The sequence below is a fragment of the Silurus meridionalis genome, chromosome 24 (assembly GCF_014805685.1).
Source record: "Silurus meridionalis isolate SWU-2019-XX chromosome 24, ASM1480568v1, whole genome shotgun sequence".
Taxonomy (NCBI): domain Eukaryota; kingdom Metazoa; phylum Chordata; class Actinopteri; order Siluriformes; family Siluridae; genus Silurus; species Silurus meridionalis.
Window position 1 is genome coordinate 15,489,007 of NC_060907.1, and position 22,229 is coordinate 15,511,235.

At 36.7% G+C, this 22,229-nt stretch overlaps 2 protein-coding genes across 4 annotated transcripts in view; both read right to left on the reverse strand.

Moving 5' to 3' along the window:
* Positions 1 to 977: 977 nt before the first annotated feature.
* atp5pf (ATP synthase peripheral stalk subunit F6) lies at positions 978 to 4,240 on the reverse strand. Of its 2 annotated transcripts, none has more exons than XM_046838447.1 (4): positions 4,084 to 4,240; positions 2,989 to 3,165; positions 2,775 to 2,899; positions 978 to 1,088 (listed from the first exon to the last, which is right to left on the reverse strand). In XM_046838447.1, exons 2-4 carry the CDS (start codon positions 3,156 to 3,158, stop codon positions 1,060 to 1,062), a joined length of 324 nt encoding a protein of 107 aa, XP_046694403.1. In that variant the 5' UTR covers positions 3,159 to 3,165; positions 4,084 to 4,240; the 3' UTR covers positions 978 to 1,059. The 2 variants fall into 2 exon arrangements, with proteins under 2 accessions (XP_046694403.1, XP_046694402.1); XM_046838446.1 differs by lacking the exon at positions 4,084 to 4,240 and adding an exon at positions 3,895 to 4,031.
* Positions 4,241 to 10,745: 6,505 nt separating this feature from the next.
* Positions 10,746 to 22,229, reverse strand: part of appa (amyloid beta (A4) precursor protein a) — a 29,971-nt gene continuing 18,487 nt past the window's right edge. For both annotated transcript variants that reach the window (XM_046838381.1, XM_046838380.1), the window contains 10 exons: positions 20,994 to 21,127; positions 19,892 to 19,966; positions 19,482 to 19,640; positions 18,211 to 18,339; positions 17,213 to 17,312; positions 15,571 to 15,765; positions 14,821 to 14,874; positions 14,380 to 14,471; positions 13,540 to 13,686; positions 10,746 to 12,940 (listed from right to left, as the gene is read on the reverse strand). In XM_046838381.1, coding sequence (XP_046694337.1) covers positions 12,842 to 12,940; positions 13,540 to 13,686; positions 14,380 to 14,471; positions 14,821 to 14,874; positions 15,571 to 15,765; positions 17,213 to 17,312; positions 18,211 to 18,339; positions 19,482 to 19,640; positions 19,892 to 19,966; positions 20,994 to 21,127 — 1,184 coding nt within the window. In that variant the 3' untranslated portion in view covers positions 10,746 to 12,841. The remainder of the gene's footprint in view (positions 12,941 to 13,539; positions 13,687 to 14,379; positions 14,472 to 14,820; positions 14,875 to 15,570; positions 15,766 to 17,212; positions 17,313 to 18,210; positions 18,340 to 19,481; positions 19,641 to 19,891; positions 19,967 to 20,993; positions 21,128 to 22,229) is intronic.

Below are 22,229 nucleotides of genomic sequence, written 5' to 3' on the forward strand. Positions count from 1 at the left end.
CTTCCGTGTATAGGCTAATCTGCAATTTTGCAAAAGAAATATCAGTTGATCCCATAAAATAATTTTCAGTTTAGAAAATTTCTGTAATTTTACAACTCATAGTACAACTCTTCGTGCTTCATATTCTATTAGTTGCTCAGTGAGTAGCTCCTAGTTTTATAACTATAATGACTATAAGACTGTAGGAAGAACATTACTTATAATCACACATTCCACTGCTCATGTTAGTTCTCACTCTCCAGTGTTCTGTATTGTTGAAAGATTTATAAATCACACTCTCGATGTCACCCAAATGAGGATGAGGACCCTTTTGAGTCTGGTTCCTCTCAAGGGTTCTTCCTCATTACATCTAAGGGAGTTTTTCTTTGCCACAGTCGCCACGGCTGCTCATCAGGGATAAATACACACTGTTCACCTTGACTGTTGATTTCTGTAAAGCTGCTTTGAGACAATGTCTGTTGTGAAAAGTGCTATAGAAATAAACTTGACATGAACAAGTTCTGATGCTCACATGTGCATCAAAAGTGCACCATAAAAAACAAGTAAAAACACTGTCACCTAAACATGAATAATTGGCCCTCAGATCCCCTGCTTCCAACATATCACCTTAATACATCCCACCCCATCATTTTCCTTACGAAATAAATGTAATTAAAGGTTTAAGGTTTTAATTTGAAAGAAAAAAAATGAAACGGCTCCTTTTCTTTTCTCAGTAAAATATTAAAATTGCCTGTGGAAGTTACAGAATCAGCAGATAAAAATGAGGTTTAAATGAAAAACACTGGTGTATTCCTTTACTTTTTCTGTGGAAAAAATAATCCTTCAGAGTTCATAAATCTGGAGGCTGAAGACATTAACGCTGTACTGAATACTACAGTACTGCACTTGTTATTTTAAACTTTATATAATTGTATTACTTTTAAAGGAATCTGACATTTTTCATACAGTAGGAGAACGATGATGTGACGAAAATGAAATCCCATTTTTCAACCAAGTTTTATTAAATAATTATTTTCATAACTCAGAATGACAGACATGTAGATTTGAGCAGAAACCTGCTCACTTGGCAACCTCCTCCAGCTTGGGCTCTGTTGAAATAAAAATTGAAGGCAAAAATTAGATGAAAACCTACAAACCTGGTTTAAATAGTCAGCCAGACTGCCAAGTGCAGACACAAGGCTTTTTAATTAAATAAAATAGAAATATCATAAATACATATATATATATATATATATATATATATATATATATATATATATATATATATATATATATATATATATATATATATATATACACATATACACACACACACATATATATATATATATAAAAATAAAAGCGATGTGAAATTACAAACTTCGATGAAAAACACTTATTCATGATGTCCTTTCTTTACTCATATATATATAAAAAACTCCACCATAATTACTTTAAAACATTTACAAGAATATTTTGACTTTATGCTCTATATTAAATATGGTTTCACTAAAAATAAACATACATTTGCATATAGCATAAATATTTGTCCATGCTCATGTTGATGCTCATGACAATCAAGTGATTAATCACAATTAAATGTTTGATTGACAGCCCTCATTGTGTGTGTGTGATATATATATATATACATATACACACACACACACACACACACACACACACACACACACACACACACACACACACACACACACACACACAAAATAAGCAGGAATAAAGACAGAAGTTATAGATGCTTGTTCTGGTCATTTGCACAGTTCATAGACTCTACAAACAAAGTGAACGAGTGCATTCATTCCTAAAAGTTAGCATTATAAATATCCAGAATCAGCTTTTTAATGCTGCACAGCTCTGTGCTGAAACTATTTTCACTGCCAACAGAGCCACACTGTACTTACATACAAGGTGGGACATGTAGTTTTCTGAAATTGTGACATATGATTCATATAAATAATTAAGATCAGCCTTTTTGCCTTGAACCCCTTCTCAACAAAAAGATTTTGATTAATTTAGTTTCTGATTCATTTAGATTTATTTACTTAGTCGTGTTTTTATACTAACATAAGCCCAAACCCAATCTTCTGCAGAAGCATGGCACTTTGTTGTTGTTTTTTAATTTATTTTTTAAACTATTTTGAACATAATGACATACTGTAGTCTAACAGTGTATATAATGTATAATAAAGACACTTAATCGCTCCTGATTTTTTCAACAAAGTTGCCTGTTTCTCAGTGTGTTCATGCAGGTGTACAGGATATTCTGCGTTCTTGTTTTAAATCGGTGTGTTTCGTATGGAGATGGTGTTTAAGCTTGCTTGGGACCATTTCACCTTTGGATAACTTTTAAAGTATATTTTGACCACCACTCAATAGTTATCCCTTGCTGTCCATTGCCTGTCATGTGCAACATTAATTCTATTGTCATGAAAGGTCATATTGCGTTACTTACTGCCACCCACTGACATGGAGGAGCATTTCCATTACTCTGCCAGTCACTACATCGCAGGCAGAGACATTCAATACTGGCAAATTATTTCCAGTAAACAAATAATAATTTTTGGACTAATTAGGTGTAATTGGATAAATTTCCCATGGCACACCTGACCATCTCTCAGGGCACAGATGCTCTAGAGAAACTACTGCTACACCCACAGGGAGATTTACATAAGGGGACTCTGCCGAAATACAGATCGCACTAGGTTTAGATTTGTTGTTTGGTGGGGCAGAGCACTGAGAGTGTTAGTTTACCACCATGCAGCAGATCCAACACTGACCTTGGAATTTGAAGTCAGGGAATTTAGTCAGGTCACCTCCACCATATAACCTCTGCAGTTTGTTAATCTCTTCTGTCATGTTCTTCTGGTAGCTGGGGCCAGCATCAACCACTCCACCTGAAGTCCTACACAAGAAAGGAACAGGACAGGGACAATGCAAGGTCATGAAGGCAGATGATCATTGGCTCTCATCAAACTGGTCACGGATACTCACTTGCTCTTAACGGTGTACTCGCGGATTTTGTCCAGGAAGAGTTTCTGTACAGGGTCCAGATCTTTCGCCTTGTTAAAAAGAACAGCAGAGATGCCAATGTTCCTGCGCAGTGTCACACTCGCAGCCGAGCGGAAGACCAAGGAAAGCTGAAGAAGCCCACGGAGCGCCATGCTGTCTCTGAACAACAAAATAAAACAGTATTTAGTGCAGTAATACCTGAGGATACGTTCAGTCTCAAGCAGCCCGTTCCATCACCTGACACAAACTTATAGTTAAACTATAAATGTTCTCGACCAATTAGATGAAGTTCCCTTATGAGCCTGGTTCCTCTCAAGGTTTCATCCTTATACCAAAAAGCTTTTCCTAAACACAAGTCACCACTTTCTCACTCATTAGGGATAAACTTACACACACTAAACATATACAGTACATTCAATTTATATAACCTATTTATCTCCGTAAAGCTGCTTTGAGACAAAAGCCATTGTTAAAAAGCACTAAACGAATAACACCAAATTAAATTTAATAAAATACAGTTTATAAATAAATATCTTTAAATTAAAAAATTATATTTTAATACTGCAATAAATGAATGGTCTGTTCACATGCTACCCTGATTATCAGTGTTTCCCATTTTACAACCAGTCTGACCTAATAACCCAGTATTGTTTTTATACTTAATTTTTCACAATATTGCATTATATAATAGATCAAATTAATGCACGTCTACTGCTGATGGCTATTTCACATGTATATAAAGACACACAGGCACTAGAACAGTCCTGCGCCATGATGGAAGCTTAAAAGCGATTTCTTTTTTCACCAGAATCTCCGATTTACACGAAACTAAGGCGCAAGTGAAGGCAGCACGACCAGGTCACTGAAATGACTTCAGCTGTCACTCACAGCGGTTTAATGCTAATGTTCATTAGCAAGCGAGACATAATCCGTTAGAACAGCAGACAAAATAAAAAAGAAATGTGCATTAACCGTGTAAAAAAACTTAAACAAACTTCAAGAAAAAAACGTAGACAATAAATTCACTACAGTTTCGCGCAAAAAAACACAATTCACAGTAAAGACCCTCACAGTCACCTTGCAACTCGCTTCCGTTCGCAAGCAATGGCGGCCTCGCTGACGCAAAGTATTGTGGGTATTTTTCTTCTTCTCTTTCCCTCTATTATTTTTCCCTACCCATATTCCAATAAATCACACTTCCGGTATAGAGCTGCTCAGTGATTCGTAGACTCTGTGTAAGTAAGATATTTTATCCAATCAAAAACAGGAAGCGGGACCATGAGATCAAAATTCCGAAAAGGAGGCGGGGCTTTCTTGCAAAAAGGAGTATGTAAACGACAGAAAGAAGCTCTTTATTGCCTTCTAGTGGGCTACTGCAGTTTTTTTTTTTACAAAACATTCAGAGCATTCTACACAGTGTAATTTCTTTCTTTCTTTCTTTCTTTCTTTCTTTCTTTCTTTCTTTCTTTCTTTCTTTCTTTTAAATGTATTTCAGTATATATTTGCATGTACAACAGATGATTTTTTTGTATACCAATTCAGATGGAAAAATCTATCTTCTTCTTCTTTCGGCTTCTCCCGTTAGGGGTCGCCACAGCGGATCATCCGTCTCCATACAGGGGGGTTCTATACATCTGCCTCGTTTAACCCAACTACCTACATGTCTTCCCTCGCCACATCCATAAACCTCCTCCTTGGCCTTCCTCGTTTCCTCCTTCCTGGTGGCTCCATCCTCAGCATTCTCCTACTGATATACTCCATGTCTCTTCTCTGCACATGTCCAAACCATCTCAATCTCGCCTCCATCACCTTATCTCCAAAACGTTCTACATGCGCTGTCCCTCTAATAAACTAATTTCTAATTCTGTCCATCGTCGTCACTCCCAACGAAAACCTCAACATCTTCAGCTCTGCTACCTCCAGCTGCAACTCCTGTCTTTTACTCAATGCCACTGTCTCTAATCCATAAAACATCACAGGTCTCACCACAGTCCTATAAACTTTGCTTTTTACTCTTGCAGATACTCTATCACAAATCACTCCTGTCACTCTTCTCCACCCACTCCACCCTGCCTGCACTCTTTTCTTCACTTCTCTAACACACTCTCCATTACTTTGCACTGTTGACCCCAGGTACCTGAACTCGTCCACCTTCACCACCTCTTCTCCCTGCAACCGCACCACTCCAGTGTCCTCTTTCTCATTCACACACATGTACTCTGTCTTACTCCTACTGACTTTCATTCCCCTTCTCTTCAGCGCCTACCTCCATCTCTCCATGCTCTTCTTAACCTGCTCAATACTCTCACCACAAATAACAATATCATCCGCAAACATCATAGTCAATGGAGACTCCTGTCTGACCTCGTCCGTCAACCTGTCCATCACCACTGCAAACAGGAAAGGGTTTAGAGTCGATCCTTTGAATGCAGTCCAACCTCCACCTTGAACCAGCCTGTCGTTCCTACTGTACACTGCACCACCCTCACATACTTCTCTGACACACCTGACTTCCTCATACAATACCAGACTTCTCTCTTGGCACCCTGTCGTGCGCTTTCTCTAAATCCACAAACACACAATGGAAAAATTCATGAACTGACTAAAAACTGAGTAAGACATTTTAATTCAATTCAATTCAATTGAATTTCTATAGCGGCTTTAACAATAGACACTGCCTTATGGATACTTTTACAGAATGTAAGAATTATAGTAAAAAGTTTTCTTATATTTAAATTACGAGTTCTCCTCATTTTCAGAGACCCATCTAACAAAAAAACCAAAACAAAAAAAAAAAAGCTCTTACTCATATTTGTGGTGAGTTTTGTTTTAAGTTGTTTTTCATATAAATTCTGAGGTTTGGTGAAACTATGGGAGGTGGTAGATCAATTTTTAAAACATTGGATTTTGGATCTGAAGGTCACTAGCTGCCTCTGCTGGGCCCGTGAGCAAGGCCCTTAACCCTCAACTGCTCAGTTATAAGTTGCTCTTGATAAGGGAGGCAACTGCTGTAAATAATAGAAGAAATGTGTGATTTCTCAAGCAAGAAGTTGGCTGTCTAGAATCTGAAAATAATATTTTCACTTCTACCACAAACGTACTGTATAACAACAATGGCATTTGGAAGAGATGATCAGGAGACCAATCCAAACCTCAATCAGACAAAAAACGACCTTCTTCTAAAGCAGTGGTCCCCAACCTTTTTTGTGCCACAGACCGGTTTAATGTCGGACAATATTTTCAATATTTGTGGATAAGTCTGCCCCCTAGAGGATATTTTAATCTTTTTTAGGTTAAACGGCACTCATGATTCATCTTTCTCCTGATCCCATAGGAGCTGCAGAGACTTGGGCTTGTTAAATTTGTTATCTGACAAACAAGAAAATGGCATATAAAAATGTGAAATGAAAATGAAAATTCAGAAAATATACTGTAACGGTATAATGAGTTATGGGTATAATTGGTTATGGTATATGAAGATTGGTTATGGTATAATAGGATCAGTCTAAAAACAATTTCTTGCTTCATCTATTATATGCAAATAAATTTGAGAGCAGATTCAAAACAGATTTGAAATCACTTGTGATTTGGTAGAGTGACCAAAAAAAAAAAAAACAGAAAATGAGGTGATTATAAGCAACAGATGGACCTTTTGCATCAAATGTAGTATAATTTAGTATTGTATAGTACCAATGGCTTCCTGTTGTCCTTTATTGCTTAGGCCTTATTCATTTCTGCTTGCAGCTATATTGCAAATTAGCTTGTAGGCTAATTTCTAATATATATATATATATATATATATATATATATATATATATATATATATATATATATATATATATATATATATATATGTATGTATATATATATAGAGTGATTAGGTGGTAGGTGTATCATTTTCAAAGTCTACACCTAAGAGATTCCTTAATGAATGTAAATACAGATGTTTACAGAAAGGTAAACCTTTGGTATTTAGAATTTGATAAGTTTAAAAAAATAAAAACTCATTCTTTGAACAAAAATAAAACTAAAAATCAACTCATACCAGAATGATGGGTAGAAAAGAGTATAAAGAAGAAAACAAAGGACTCGAGCGAAAGAATCATAGCTCACACATAGTGGAGGCAGTGTTATGGCATGGGCATATACAGTACCCTCCACTTTTATTGGCACCTTTAGTAAATATGAACCAAGAAGACTGTAAAAAAAATACTTATTTATTGTTAGCCCTAACCTCAACTCTAACCCTAGCCTTTTAATCACACAAATACTCAACAAGTGCAAACAAAAAATAAATTTGAAATATATTCCCATTGGTATTTTACATTTGAGCATATCTGGGTAACTAGTAACAGGTAATTATTCAATCATCATTTCCTGTTTCTCAAGGGTATACATATAAAGTAAATAGCCATTTCCTGCCATATGTGCTTCTTCTCCAAACTGTTACCCCAAAGCTTGAGGCACACAGTTGTATAGGATTTCTTTGGATGTGATATAATTAATAAGTTAATAAGTCACTTGGAACCCAAATCTGTTCCAACATGGCAATGCCCCTTTCCACAAAGTGAGCTCTATTAAGATAAGGGTTGGGGAGGAAGATCTTAAGTGGCCTTCTATAGAGCTTGGATCTCAACCCTACTAACACTTTTGGGATGAATTGGAACGCTGACTGAACCTCATGACTCCTTACCTCTCATACATCAGTACCTGACTTTACTAACACCTGTGCGGCTGATGAACGTAAATGTCCAAAAGCACACTCCAAAATCTAGTGGGAGATCTTCCCAGAAGAGTGGAGAGAATTATATTAGCAAATTGGTACTAAGTGTGGAATGCAATACTCAAAAATCACATACCAAACTTATGACCAGGTGTCTGCAAACTATTGACAATATAGTGTAGCTAAAATATCAAATGCATTAACAATGCATATTTCCACCATCATGGCAATAATTAAAAAGTGTCACCTGGAAATAAAATACATCAGCCTGGAAGAGAATGTGTATTTATATTGTCTCAATGCACTGTAAAGAGGATCTATTAGATACAAGAATCACAAACGTTGCATACGTTAGTTGCATCTTGAGGTCAGAACATCTCCAAACCAATCTAACATTACCTATATTAAGTTGTTAGGAAGGTGGCTCTTTAATGATTTGGGGTCTGTTTTTCTGTCAAAAGACCTGGGCATTTTGTCAGGATACATGGCAACCTTGATTGGCAAACTCAAAATGGCCTATGGTTGTATCTTCCAGAAGGTCAATGATCAAAAACACATTTCAAAATCAACATATAAAATGTTTTACTGATCAAAAAATCAAGGTCCAGCCATGGCCATCTCAATTCCTTGACTTGAAAAACTAATCTGAACTTAAAAGGAGAGTCCATCAGCATAAACCTTGAGAAAATTTTCTGCAGAGATTCTGTGTGGAGGAGAGGTCTCAGAGGCCTTGTCACGTATTCTCCAACCTCATAAGGCATTATCGGAGAAGAATCAGAGCTGTCATCTTTTAGGGAGTTAGCACAAAGTATGCCAATAATTGTGCCACGCATATATTTTACAAATACATTTAAATATCAGTGTGTTGTGTTGTTTGATATCCATGAGAGTGGATTCATTTTGTGAATTTGGCTGAACAAAATAAGTCTGTTTTTCACAGCTTTGTTTGGTTTTATTTACTAATGTTTGCCAATATTACTAGAGCACAGAATGGCTATTGAAGGTGTAACTGAGTTTTATGTGTATAAAAATGTATAGACGTATACTTTCTGGTCAGATTCAGTTAAATGCTGCTTTAGGACAGTTCCAATTGAACAATACAGATAAAGTTGAAATAAATTGTTTTGAAAATGGTGTAAAATGAATAGGACTATGCTTCATGGTACAGACAGATAACAATCCAAACATACAGCAAAAGCAGCTCAAGAGCTTTTTAAGAAAAAGAAATGAAATGTACTTAAATGACTGAGACAGAGACCTGACCCAATTGAGCATGCTTTTCACTTACTCAAGGCAATACTGAAGACCGAAAGAATCACATACAAACATTAAAGCATTGACAAAGCATCTCAAGGGAGGAAACCCATTATTTGTTGATGGGTTTCCAACTCTTAGCTGAATGCTCAGCACCTTTCAGCTGTATCACAAAGGCTTGTCAGGAAAGATCATGTACTCACACCCGGAAAAGTAAAATGAGCCAACAGTGCTGAAGTGTGCAAGAAGGCTCATAACATAAACAGATGTTCACCCTCTAAGAGAGGTCTGTCTATTAGACTGATTATGTCAGATAGTGGCCCCAAAATCTGGCAGCAGTCCTATTCACCAATTCATAAAAACTTAGTTGAAACCTCAACAGACCTTCAAAAATGGTCATGCTCTGACAGATCCCATCTGTTTTATCAAAGGCATTGGCAGTGCAGCATATTAATAAACCTCTTTTATATCAATTTGCAAATGGGAATGCACACAGGTCAGTACTTTTTTTCAGTAGGAGCTTTCAAGCACTATCCTGAAATGCAAAATTATTAACAATGATAAATAAAGCAAACTTATCATTGGTTATATTATCGGCTATTTATAACATGACATTATTATCCCAATTAAGTCCATATTAGTTTGAAGTTGCAATACTACAAAATTTGTTAGATACAGTATTAAGGAGTTCTTTTTATTATGTGTAGCACCATCATATTTACTGAAAATCTGAACTATTTTTTCCTTGTCTATTAGCTGCTTTTAACACAGAGAATTCATGTATAACAACCACGACTAACACAGCATGTCCTTGAGATTTAAAAGCCAGATTCAAATCCAAGGTTGAGATTTGTTGATGTAACAAAATATGTAATTTGGGGTGGATTTACATTTATAGGATTTGGCAGACCCTTATCCAGCACGACTTACAAGAAGCTCATTTATCCACCTCAGCATTACTGTTTTAAAGGTCTTATTCAAGTTCCCAGCAATGGCAGCTTGGTGGTCGCAACCTTCCACTCCAAGGGCCAACACTTTAACCACTGAACTACCATGTAACTTTGTAGGAAAACAATGAATGTTTTTTAAGTATATTTCAAAACTGAATTTGTGAACAATGAAATACTGAATAAGATACAAAATTTTTTGAGGGGGTGGACAGTGGGGCGGTGGGGTTGCATTTTAAAATATAATTTCTGAACCCTAAAAAAAAACTTTGAAACATTTGTGTCAAAATTTTGCTTCTGTACAGCTTGACATATTTGGACAGCTGAGAAAATGAAAACAAATGTGCACAAATGTTTGCAGATTAATGTCCAAAATTGAGTTTGATCCATTTTAAATAAAATCTCAAAGATTTTAATATTTTTACAGACCTACTGTTTATTACCATACTCCATACACATATACACAGCCATTTATTTAGAAAAATATTATTTTATTTATTTATTTTATGATTTGGTATTTATATCGAATAAGAATAATTTGCTTCCCACCAGGGAAAGAAAGAGCAGCAGTAATCTTTCAGTCTCTCATTTATTGAAGGTGTTATTATGTAAAGGTCAGCACAGTTTCATTGGTTCACTGAAACCAAATTTAGTCCTGTCCCTTTGTGTTTGTTTTTCTTTTGGAAAGAAACAGTCATATTAAACTCTCTGGGAAAAATATTAAAATGTTATATCTGGTCCAGGGTTTTTATTGAGGTTGCCAGACATGGCAACATAGTCTATAAAAACATAAAAAGAGGTCACACCACATAATATCTTGTATGTACATTCAGAACTTTATTTATGGAATACAGTGTATAAAGCATAGTGTTTCCAGTCAAAGCAAATGTTCCATACACTTACACAGAGGAAGAAAAAGTCACACAGATTGAAAATGAATCCTGCTTTCTGTATCTACAATGCAGTGCATTACTGCATCCTAATTCCTCAGTCAGAAAACTGTAACCACAATCACTTTATCTATTTAACCACCGATCTCAGTCATTTACATCACCTTTTTTTTAAAGGATTACCCAAATAGCTCAAACAAAAGAATCCCAAGAAAACATGATGTTCACGAAAACATTGAGTTTCATTTGAACACATTCTGTTTGTTGAAAGACACTGACTACAGCAGTGCAGATGTTTCAATGCATGCTAAGATGGAAAGTGTAGTTTGTGTCACATTCATCAGAAGAGCTGAGCGAAGGGTTTCAGGCCGAGAGGATTATGTGCAGTGTAAGGACCAACCACAAAAAAATATTAATTTGCCTTATTTAAATCAGAGGAATAAATGATTCGGATGTTAACTGACTGCTTTCCCATTTAAACCCACTTGCTAAGTCGACCTCATATCCCTCTGTGTTATGTGCAATGATTTATACCCGAGTGAAAGCAACTGGCTTACATGGATCCAATCTGGCAACCTCCATAAAAACCAACTAAAACATAGCACAAGACAAAGACAGAAAAGAGATTGTACTGTCATTAAAGACTTTCTCCGTAACATTTTTTTTTATCTCGTTTCCTTCCATCCTTCATGTCTGTCTTTCACTTGTTTCAGTGTAATCACACCCAGTTCTGCACTGCAGCAGAAATCATCAGAAATGAGACATGAGAGGGGGAAAAAGCCTCTTTGGTACAACTGTGTTCTAGGAAACAAGAGGCTGAAGGAAAGAAGGGTATATTTATATGTTTTTACTTCACATGGGATTGTACAAAAACACAAACTTCACTGGAAAGAACATACAAACACATACAGTGAATCCCTACCTCCCAAACCCTAAATACCCTAGATCCTGAAAACCCATTACAAAAAACACATCCAACCATGTGAATCCAAACGGAAACTGAAATTAAATAGTGCAGAAACAGAGAAAGGGAGAGCGAGCGAGAGAGAGAGAGAGAAGGGGGTAGCAAGAAAAAATAATAATAATAAAAAAAGATACGAATAGAGACAAAATGGATCTCTGCAATGCATTAGATGAGAACACATCAAGATAGAAATATAGACACTGATTTTCCAGCCCCCAGTAGCTGGAGGAACTCAAAGTAGAAAATAAAGGTAAATGAGGAAAAAAAAATATTATAATAATCACGGTTCTTAAAAATCACATCTGTAAAAAAAAAAAAAAAAAAAATCATCAAAGCAGAATACCAATTTGACTACCGGTAGTTGTGTTGCTCATTAGTGAATCTGAATTCATGTTCATGAGGAGATAAATGTAAATGATGAAACCCTGCTAAAATTACAATCTCTACATGGAAAAGAACCCATTCAGACAAGTTTTTCTTCATTTTTTTTTTATCATGCACTAAATAGGTACAGCTATTCTTTTCTGCATTACGACAATACATTAGACGCAACAAAAAAAAACGTTCTCTTTATCCGTTTTTTTTTTCTTGAAAAAAAATCTTCAAATTAAGAATTCATTCAAGAGTACATTAGGGTTATCACTATAATCGTATTGTCATGATTTTAATCCTTTTTTTTAATCCACACAGCACAGCTGTCATCAAAGCACACAACAGGATACGGACAGGAATTGAATAAGGAGAGGGAAAAAAGAGGAATAGTGTTTTTAACACTAATCAGTTCTATCCCAGTGTTCAGCAGTTAAAGTAGTGTGGGAATGGACAGTAAGGGGGACACTCACATAAAAGTTTTATTCTAATCAAGAAAAAAAAATCCCAACACCTGACCCTGAATCAGTGCTTATTGAGAGATTTTACAGTTTTGTATGCATCTTTTTGACAAGTGACCAATCACAAGTGACAAGATATGTACTACATGGAGTGAGTCCTTCCCTACACTGTCCAGATCAGGGTAGGGGTTAGGGGTTTAGGGGACTACAGCCTAGCACATGGACCATTAGTTCATCTGCTCAAAGAATTTATAGGTTGGATTCTCGTAGCCGTTCTGCTGCATCTTAGAAAGGTGGCGCTCTTCTGGAGTGATGGCAGCATCCACCTGTAAAAACAAAACAAAACAAAACGTTAAATTCAACTATTCATATTTATGTGCATCTCTCATGGTGTCTAGGTGAAAGAAAAGCACACTGGAGTATTTCATGGCAGGTGTGCGTTACATCAGCGGTCTCATCCTTTTTGCTAACCATTTTTTCCCCATGGCACAGGGTGGGCACAATAACATGCATAATATATTTCTATTATACATATTATATGATTAAATTATTAATTCAATTATTACATATATAGTGAAAATTTTATTAACTCACTGTAAAATTGCAACAGCTAAATTTATTATGCATTGAATGTCAAAAACATTGTCAGTTTTATGTAAAAAGTCCTCCAAAAAAGTCATTCCTTTACCACCCTCTCTTTTATTTATCCTCGCTTTTAAAGTTAATCAGGCAAAAACTTTCCCTTAAATCTTTTCCGTGATATACAAGATTATGTTACGAGTACGTTTTCTGTAAGGAGAGGTCTAACTGTATCAATGATTAGAGGTTTTTAAATCAGGTTATAGGAAAAATCCCAGTGGGAGTCTTTACTTCAGAACTGTTGACTGTTTTAGACCATTTGTAATGTGAGGACACACGCACTGACCTCAATCACGCCGTGATGGATGGATGTGTACTGCTTCTTTCGCAGCATTACAAGAGTGATGACAATGACAGTCGCTATGACGACACCTCCTACCATCAGGCCAATAATAGCACCCTTGTTAGAGCTGACGTCTTCGGCAAAGAAAACCTAACGAGTAGGAGAGAAGACAGAAAACTAAATGGTTAAAAAAAAGAAGAAGAAGAAAAAAAGGAAGACACGTCCCACTATCTACTGGTAGAGAGAATTCTGTCACTAGGGAGGATGCTCAAGAGAAGATGCAGCAGCTGCCATCTCAGTGGGTCTGTGTTGCCATGCCAACTTGACCTGGTGGCATGGTAACAAGGACGAAGCTGCTCTTTTCCTGGCACTAGTTTATATCCGATCACAGGAGTGCAGGGGGCTGGTGTCCGGAAATAGTGATGTCAAGTGTGTGTGTGTGTGTGTGTGTGTGTGTGTGTGTGTGTGTGTGTGTGTGTGTGTGTTTTAAAGTAACGGAATGTATAAAACTGTTCACATGTCAGAGTGGCATTTGGAAATGTGTGTTACACAGGACTACATTTATGTGTGTTCAGGGAAGTTTGTAAAGTCATTTAATGTTAATATGAGCAATTTCAACAAAAAACAATTCTAGAACAACAAAGCAATTTTGTGAATCACCATCTTTCTAGTTCTACAAATATTATTATATAATTTCAAATTTACAATAACCTCTTTTCTAGATATTAGAATGTTCCTTTGCTCAAAAAACAAATTACCTATAAATGTGTATAATGACGATGCCTGGCTGTTGAATTATTTTTAAATCAAAGATTTCGGAGCATTCTTGTCGTGGATACGTACCAGTTTTTGGTGGTGCACTTCATACGCAGCATTGTGTCTCTCCTCTGCCTCCATTCTCAGTTCAGGAACATCCTCAGGCTTCAGACCAGACACTGAAACCAAACAGAGCAAAGTAGAATGTAGGGTATGAAAATGATAGAAGTAATTAAATTAATTAAATTAAAATGTAAAACTAGGACTTTCTAGTAGATAATTTTCTGAACTTAACACTTTCGGGAATCCAAGAATCTATCATAATACTATAGTGATGCTCACAGTTACACTATTAATTCAAGTGTAATACTTCACTGGGCTATTTAATGTTTTGAATTAAAATGTTATTTACCTCACAAGCAGTAAGTGAATACTAAAACCTATGCTAAGCTCCATAAATTAATTTAAAATAAACATTTGTTACTAACTTTTCTTAGAAATGCAGCACATTGTATTTAGTAAATGTACCTGGACGAGTGGGAAGACCTCTGTCAGGGAAGGGACGAACATCAACAGGCTCAACTGTGGAGATAGAAGCGTTTATTATGAGCGTACATGTTATATTAGTTATGGTGTTTTTTATGTGTACATGTTTACAGAGTTTAATTGTGTTTTCAATCTCTTACTCAATATACATATTTGAATTCATAAAATCATAATATGATAACTTTCGTCTGACTAATAGATAAATAATTGTTTGTTTTTTTGAGTATATTAAATGGTTTAGCATTCATTTAATTAAGGAAGAAATCGTTCAACCATGCCTTTCTGTTTTATAGGTGTATAAATATGAGGTAACACAAAGATAAAATTTTCTTAGTTAATCATCACAAAGGGTGCCAATATTAGAGGAGGGCACTGTATATACACTTACTGTCCAGCATTGTGCTGCTGCCAAATGATTGGCTGATTAGGTAACTGCATGAATGTGTAGGTGTATATAATAAAGTGAACAGTGAGTGTATATACATATTGTAGATTCAGAAAAAAATTTATAAATCTGTAGGACATTGCATGGCCAGTGTCAGCTGAGTGTTCTCTGCATGTAACTGTGTAACAGCTCACTTACATTCACTCACTGACTCAAAACAGAGGCTTCTTAAAGGGATTCTCTTAAACATTAAACCCTTGAGGTTTCAGTAAGTAGGTGCTTAAAATCTTACAATGGTGACATCATCTATGAACACTGTCTGACTGTATGAGTGTGTTTGTGTGTACCATGGTTCTCCGTGTTGGGCTGATTAAAACTTTCAGGGTGAATGAAGCCCAGGTGCTCGGAGTCCTCAGACGGCAGTAGGTCGAGTGGGGCGGTGCTGTCGGGCATCAGGGCGTCATTGCCATAGCTTATTCTCATGTCACTCTGTAGTGATGCTAACTGTGCAGACATCTCCTGCTGCTCATGCTGTAATAGTTCTGTTAAACGGGAAAAAAAAAGAGAGATTAACTGTCTGAAACACTGTGTTTACAGCGGGAAAAAAATCGAATGAATGAGCTCTGGCTTGATGGTGCAGTGGGTGGCTTTTATAGCATATGACATTAGAGTTTAGTGATGCAGAATAATAATGATAGGCAAAAGACTATCACACTTGACTTATGCTACCGGCTTTTATATAGTTTATAATTTTTTTATTTTAATGCTATAACAGGCAGTTGAATCCTGCAGTCATCCAAAATCTTATAAAATGAGAATCATGAACCCACAGTCCCAGTTTTTAATTATGTATTCATTTAAAATGCACATACTCTAAATGCATTTCTATTGTACAAGTACTGTAATCATAATACATTATATAGTAGAAGAATCACTGACCATTAAATTACCCAGAAATTTCAGTTAGATTAGCTTGACTACGCATTCTTATTTTTTTATTCCAATTGAGCCAGCAGGCAGACTGTTAACAAGATTAAAACGTCATACACAGAGGAATTGCCGCACAAACAAAGCAAAATGAACCGAATCAATTTATTGCATGAGAAAACAAGAATTCAAAAAAAGAAGAAGCTGTAAAAACGAGCAAAGGACAAAGAAAGTGTTGGGAAAGTATAATGAAAACACCTGAGAGGAAAAGAAACATGATTGAAATTTAGGACAAGATTGCAGGTAAAGCAACATGAAGAGCAGGGGCTGCTTAAATCACAGACTTACTGATGTTAATGACTACACAAGAGTGGAGGCAGTGAGGAAGACAGACGTGGTGATGAGCAAAGAGTCAAAGCGAGTAAAAGAGAGAGAAATAGACTGTGACTGAATCAGGGGCTCACAGATGGTCAAATGACGTACAGGGCACAAATATACAATGTACACACGTGTGCACGCACACACGGAGGGCAAAAAAAGATGTGTGAAGGACAAGAACACTCAAGATGATGGAATAGTTCTATTATAGCATATTTTGAATTCTCAAATCGGTTAGAAAGATGTTGAATAAAACCTATAATTGTACGAATTAAAGATGTATACTGATACCAAATCATTATAAATACAGTGAAGCTGTCTATAAGAAAATTTTCCTGTAACATTTCTGGTTGGAATTTCCTGTAACTTTATAACAGTTAGTACGTTTTTAAACTATTTTGGCCTTGTGAACGTGCCACAAAACTACAAAACGTTTTCTTTATTGAATCACAAAATGAAAAAAGAAAGCACTTTTTTTTATAATAAAGGAGAAATAAAACACTTAGCTGGAACTCCCCCTCCCTGTTTGGGCCTCATCACACAACCATTCCCTTAAATATTTTCCTATATTTCTACACTTATTTAATCAAACAGCAAAGAATCGGCTGGCACAGTGTGCTAAAACATGTTCATGCAAAATTAAACAAACAAACAAACAAACAAACAAACAAACAAAACACTCACCAACTTGGTCCTGGATATCCTCCAAAACACCTGGAACTTTGTACAGAAGCGCCAGAGACTGGTTCATCCGCTCCTCAATCACACGCAAGTGGGTCAACACCTGAGAACAAAAAGCCAGAGGTCCTGACATCTGGAACTTTGATCCCTTTATCCCTTGAAGCGGATTTAGTTTTAAAAAAAGACACATTCTTTTCATATGAATCTTCTGGGATATATTCCCTGCTCGTATTTCAATTTCGAAATTCTGTTATTAACTATTAAATAAACTGCTTCCATTCTTCGATCCATGAGCTGACTGAAGATTTCTAAAAGATTTCTTTTTTAGGTGGTTGACAAAAGCTTCAACATTACACAGTAGTAACTAAGGCTAAGCAAACCTTGTTTTCCCCCAAAACAACAATCCACCAGTTGACATTTGGGATCAACAACAGCAAAGCAGTCAAACTTAAAGAGTAGTGGGGATTATTTTCCTCAAAACAGTCTGAGAGATTTCTTATTGATTACTTTCTAATAGATGTCTATTGATTAGATCAAATTTCCCTCATTCTGGCATCTCGGTTTTGTCCCCCACAGAGGTGTGATATTAGGCAAGAAGGCCATAATGGGATACTCATGCAAGATACCTGCCTGGACAGTTTACATCGAATGTAGGATCAGTTTTCTGAGCTTTATTACTAATATTTCAGGCAACTTTATTAAAGAATCTCATTTGACATTATAGAATGACAGGACACAATTAATTACAGTGTAACTAGTTGGGCAAATATATTAGAATTAGATTTTTCATGTAAACTTTCACCATGTCCCTGTAATCCTATTATTTAAACCCAAATAACAAATACTGATCATTTTATGTGCATTAGAATTGCTGTATACTGTTGTAAACGATATAAACAAGGTACAAACAGCATATAAAAAAGGTAATGGATGCATTACTTCTATTTATAGCCCAAATTTCATTTTCATATATACTGTGAATATGAGGTCTGCTTGTGTACCTGAGGTCGAATCTGGGCGGCCTTCTTGGGGTCGACAACACGCACATGCTCAAAGTGTTTCAGGGTGTGTTGCCTGTCCTTCTGCTCAGCGCGGACATACTTCTTCAACAGACTGAACACATGACGTGGCTAAAGAAGGTGAGAGCGGGAGAGAAAGAGAGGGCGAGAGACAGAAAGAGAACAAGAAGTCATTCTTCTTGGTGGAAAAATATCCACCAAATGGCCAGCCATTCCTCTTCAACCTGTCACTGCCTTAGGGATTCGCACTTAGAGCTGGGAAGGATAACAGCAGCCATATGGCGAGGCGAGTTTTACTGCTATAAATATGTATTCATATGTTAATGTGAACTTGATGCATGAGAATATGTGTTGATAGGTTTGATCTGAAAGTAATGTGTAACATATTGAACTATTTACGATCACCTGAACATTGTTTAAGCCTTTAAATAATCAGGGTAGAAAAGAAAATTACTTTAAATCCTAAATACTCATAAAAGGTCCCTCTATCCATCCTTTCATTCATTTATATGTGCCATATATTCAAGATTCAAGAGGAAAGTCCTTGATGCCCTGCTTCCTTCCCAGACTTCTAGCCACATATATGACAGGTAGCAATCATTTAAAATCATCAAGATAACATGAGTGGGATTTTAGTATCTGGAAGAGCTTTTTTTATAGTCTTGGTGATTTCTTAGCAGAGTTACAGCAGCCAACATGTAAAGCCGTAAAAATGTAAAATAGCAATCCAAACTAACCAAAGAAAAAAAATACGTTTTTAATGTTCAATTTTGATTGTGATACTGCCCAACTCAAAATGCTGCGGTTGCTATCGTCACTATATGAATACTGGGTCCCACAATGGAAAAGCTTTAGATGAATTGAATTCAGTCTCAGCCCGATGCTACGGTGTCAAATTCAATCCGCTATGGGCTTTGAAAAATAATAAAATGATTTTAGAGCAGGGCTGGAGGGAGGAAGAGAGAGAACGAATGAGTGTAAAGGAGGAGAGGGGTCGGAAAAGTGCTGGAGCATAAAGAATGGATGGAGAGAAAAAAGAACAGTGTCATCTGGAGAGCACAGATGGTGAGAGGGTTATTACCAGGAGCTCGAACTAGGTGAAAGTGTGTGCATGTCTTCTTGGCCATTATTTTGTTTGCATTTGATTTAGTCCTTAGGCACACTTGGGACTAAGAGGCACATGTTGCAAAAAGTGAAACATGAGACATATTCAAACACACTGTGTGTGTCAGTGAGTGTGCAGTTGTGCGTACCCGTGGCTGATCTGCCTGCAGGGCACTCAGAAAACTCTCGAGTGCAAGGCGTCGGCGGTCGTTAAGAAGAGCCTCCACACGCGCCATATGAGTTTCCACTAGCTGTTGCCTCTCGCTGGCTGCCTCCTTTTCCAAAGCCTCCACCTTCTCCTGGAAGTGCTGTTTAGAAATAATTGAGAATATTAGTGAAAAAGAGAAGAGGTGGGGGGGGGGCAATGTGAGAAGATGATGTTAGAAAATGTAATGAATGGTTTGGAAGTAGAGAGAGAGAGAGAGAGAGAGAGAGAGAGAGACTGAAATCTGATCCCAGTTTTAACAATACACCAGAGGCAACATTTCCATTAAACCTTGTCCAGGCTGCCTTTAATGGAAATTTCCATATGATGAAAGCTTAGATGGGTGGGACTCACCTGGATGACTGCCTTCTTGTCAGCACGTGGCAGACTCTTAGACTGACGCTCGGCCTCCTCCCACTCTCTCATCACCTACACATCAAAACATCAATTTTATTGTCTGTGTTTTTCATGCTGTATCACTACAGCATATCCAGACAACGTCATGGAAAAGAGAGCGCTTAATGGGGCATTTGACACGACATCTTGCGCTGCATGTCCACTTTTCTGACTACCTCATTCAGTGACCAATCTAGAAGCCCTTGTGTACATGGGTAAAACATCTGAAACTCCACACAGACAAGTCCAGGAGCAGTGAGGCAAAAAACCCTATGCTGTTCTGCCCAATCTTTGTTTATCTTTACACATTTATAGTTGCATTTGATTTCCACTGGGTTAACAATTTCCCAGAAAAAAATCCTATGTGATAACTTAAATCCATTTCTGATTCATACCAACACTGATTTTGAAAAAAAAAGTAGCGCTCTATGACCATGATGCCCTTCAATGTCTTCTTTCATATTCATCTGTATGAATTAAATGCCCCTAAAGTAGACGTTACAAGCAAAAAGGTAAGCAAAAAAAAATCTGAATTTAATGTTAATTCAATTTCAATTATACAAACATTCAACTTCTATTAGACAGACACGAGGCTGGACAATACACAAGCTTGATTCTACCTTCAAGTCATTTGTAAAACAACCATAACCTACCTGTCCATCTGCTATCTCAGACCGCCTACCCTCTCTTCACCTGTCTGTCTCTCTCTTTCTGTAACTCATTCTCTTTTCTTTCTAGCTCTAAACAATAAAGTTTTATGTAGTGATTCTTTTTATATGAAATATGTCAATGTAAATACTAAGTGCAAATATAATACAGTTTTAATCTTCTAACTACACCCACCCACACAAATGCCAAGCTTACTGAGGCATGTCTCTACTTATAAATCCATTCCCGACACATTAATCATGGCTTAATCTCAGGTCTAGCAAATCTTTGCTGCAGGCTAGCAGTAATATAACTTTATAATAGAGATTCACCTCAGCAGTAGATAGTAGATCTGGAATGAAATAAAATGGTACTAAAATTCGGAGCAATCCCTATTTCCTTTTTCTCTCACCTGAGACATTCTCTCACGATGTTTGGCTTCCAGACTCTCTTTGGCCTTCTGGAAATGTGCATGCTCATTCTCATCTGCAGGCGTCTCCAGGTAGCGGTCTACTGCGTCTGGAGAGCTTGGAGAAGTGGTGGGCACTGCGGATGGACAGAGAGAGAAGTGTTAGATGAAATGGAGAGACGGCAGATAAAAAAGGGGGGGAAAAGAGAAATAAACAATAAGGTGATTATCTTAGAGTATGTTAGAGAACTTGTTGCCAGGAGCAACAAGATATCATGTCGGCAGCTGTAAGCACATTAGTCATTGCAAGAGACGGGTTAAAAAGGGGAAACAGGAAAATTAGTTTGAAAACAGCCCCCCAAGTAATGAGATCCACCATGTCAAAAAGTGAAATGCAAGCAACCTGAAGTGACAAAACTTTAATTAGCATCCTGCCGAGTGTAAAAGATGCTAAAAAAAAAACAACCACACCACACATATCTCTACTTTACAGCATAAGCATAGAAATCAATGTGGATTCATATTACAGCACCTGAGTCCAGGCCATTATCATCTGCAAGCTTAAATCTTTGCATTCTTGTTGTTATCCTGCCTAATCATTTAACTGCACCTCATTAACATGCTAATGGCTTCAAATAATGAAAAGCACAAAGGACACGTTTTCTTAATGATGTCATAATATGCCCTTGAGTGTTCAAACTGATTCAAAGTATCAAGAAGTTTGCAGGGAAATAACATGTATCATTCAAACCAGAAAAGATCAGCCTTTCACATAACAGGGGAAGGTTATGCCAATATGCACAAACTTAACCTTAATTTAAAATCGGTGGAATTATTACACAATTAAATGGTTTGCACCCACCTACACACTTTAAGAACATGAACACCAAGTCATTCATGCGTTTATATAATTATTATGTGGCAGCAGTAAAATGTTTGAAAATCATACAAACACGGCTTAGGGTATTTTTGGCAACAACCATCGGAATGGAAAATAAATGTGATTATGTGGTTATTTTGACCCCTTGGTTGGTATTTGTTGGTCTGAGATGGGCCAATTTATTTATTTATTTATTTATTTTTACAACAAAGGCTGATATTTTAGGATTTTCATGCACAACCATTTAAAAACAATTACCCAGAATAGTTTAATAAAGAAAAAACTTCGAGTCAGAAGCCAGGGAAAAAAAACTGCCTTGTTGATGAGAGAGATCAATGAAGAATGGCCAGACTGAAAAG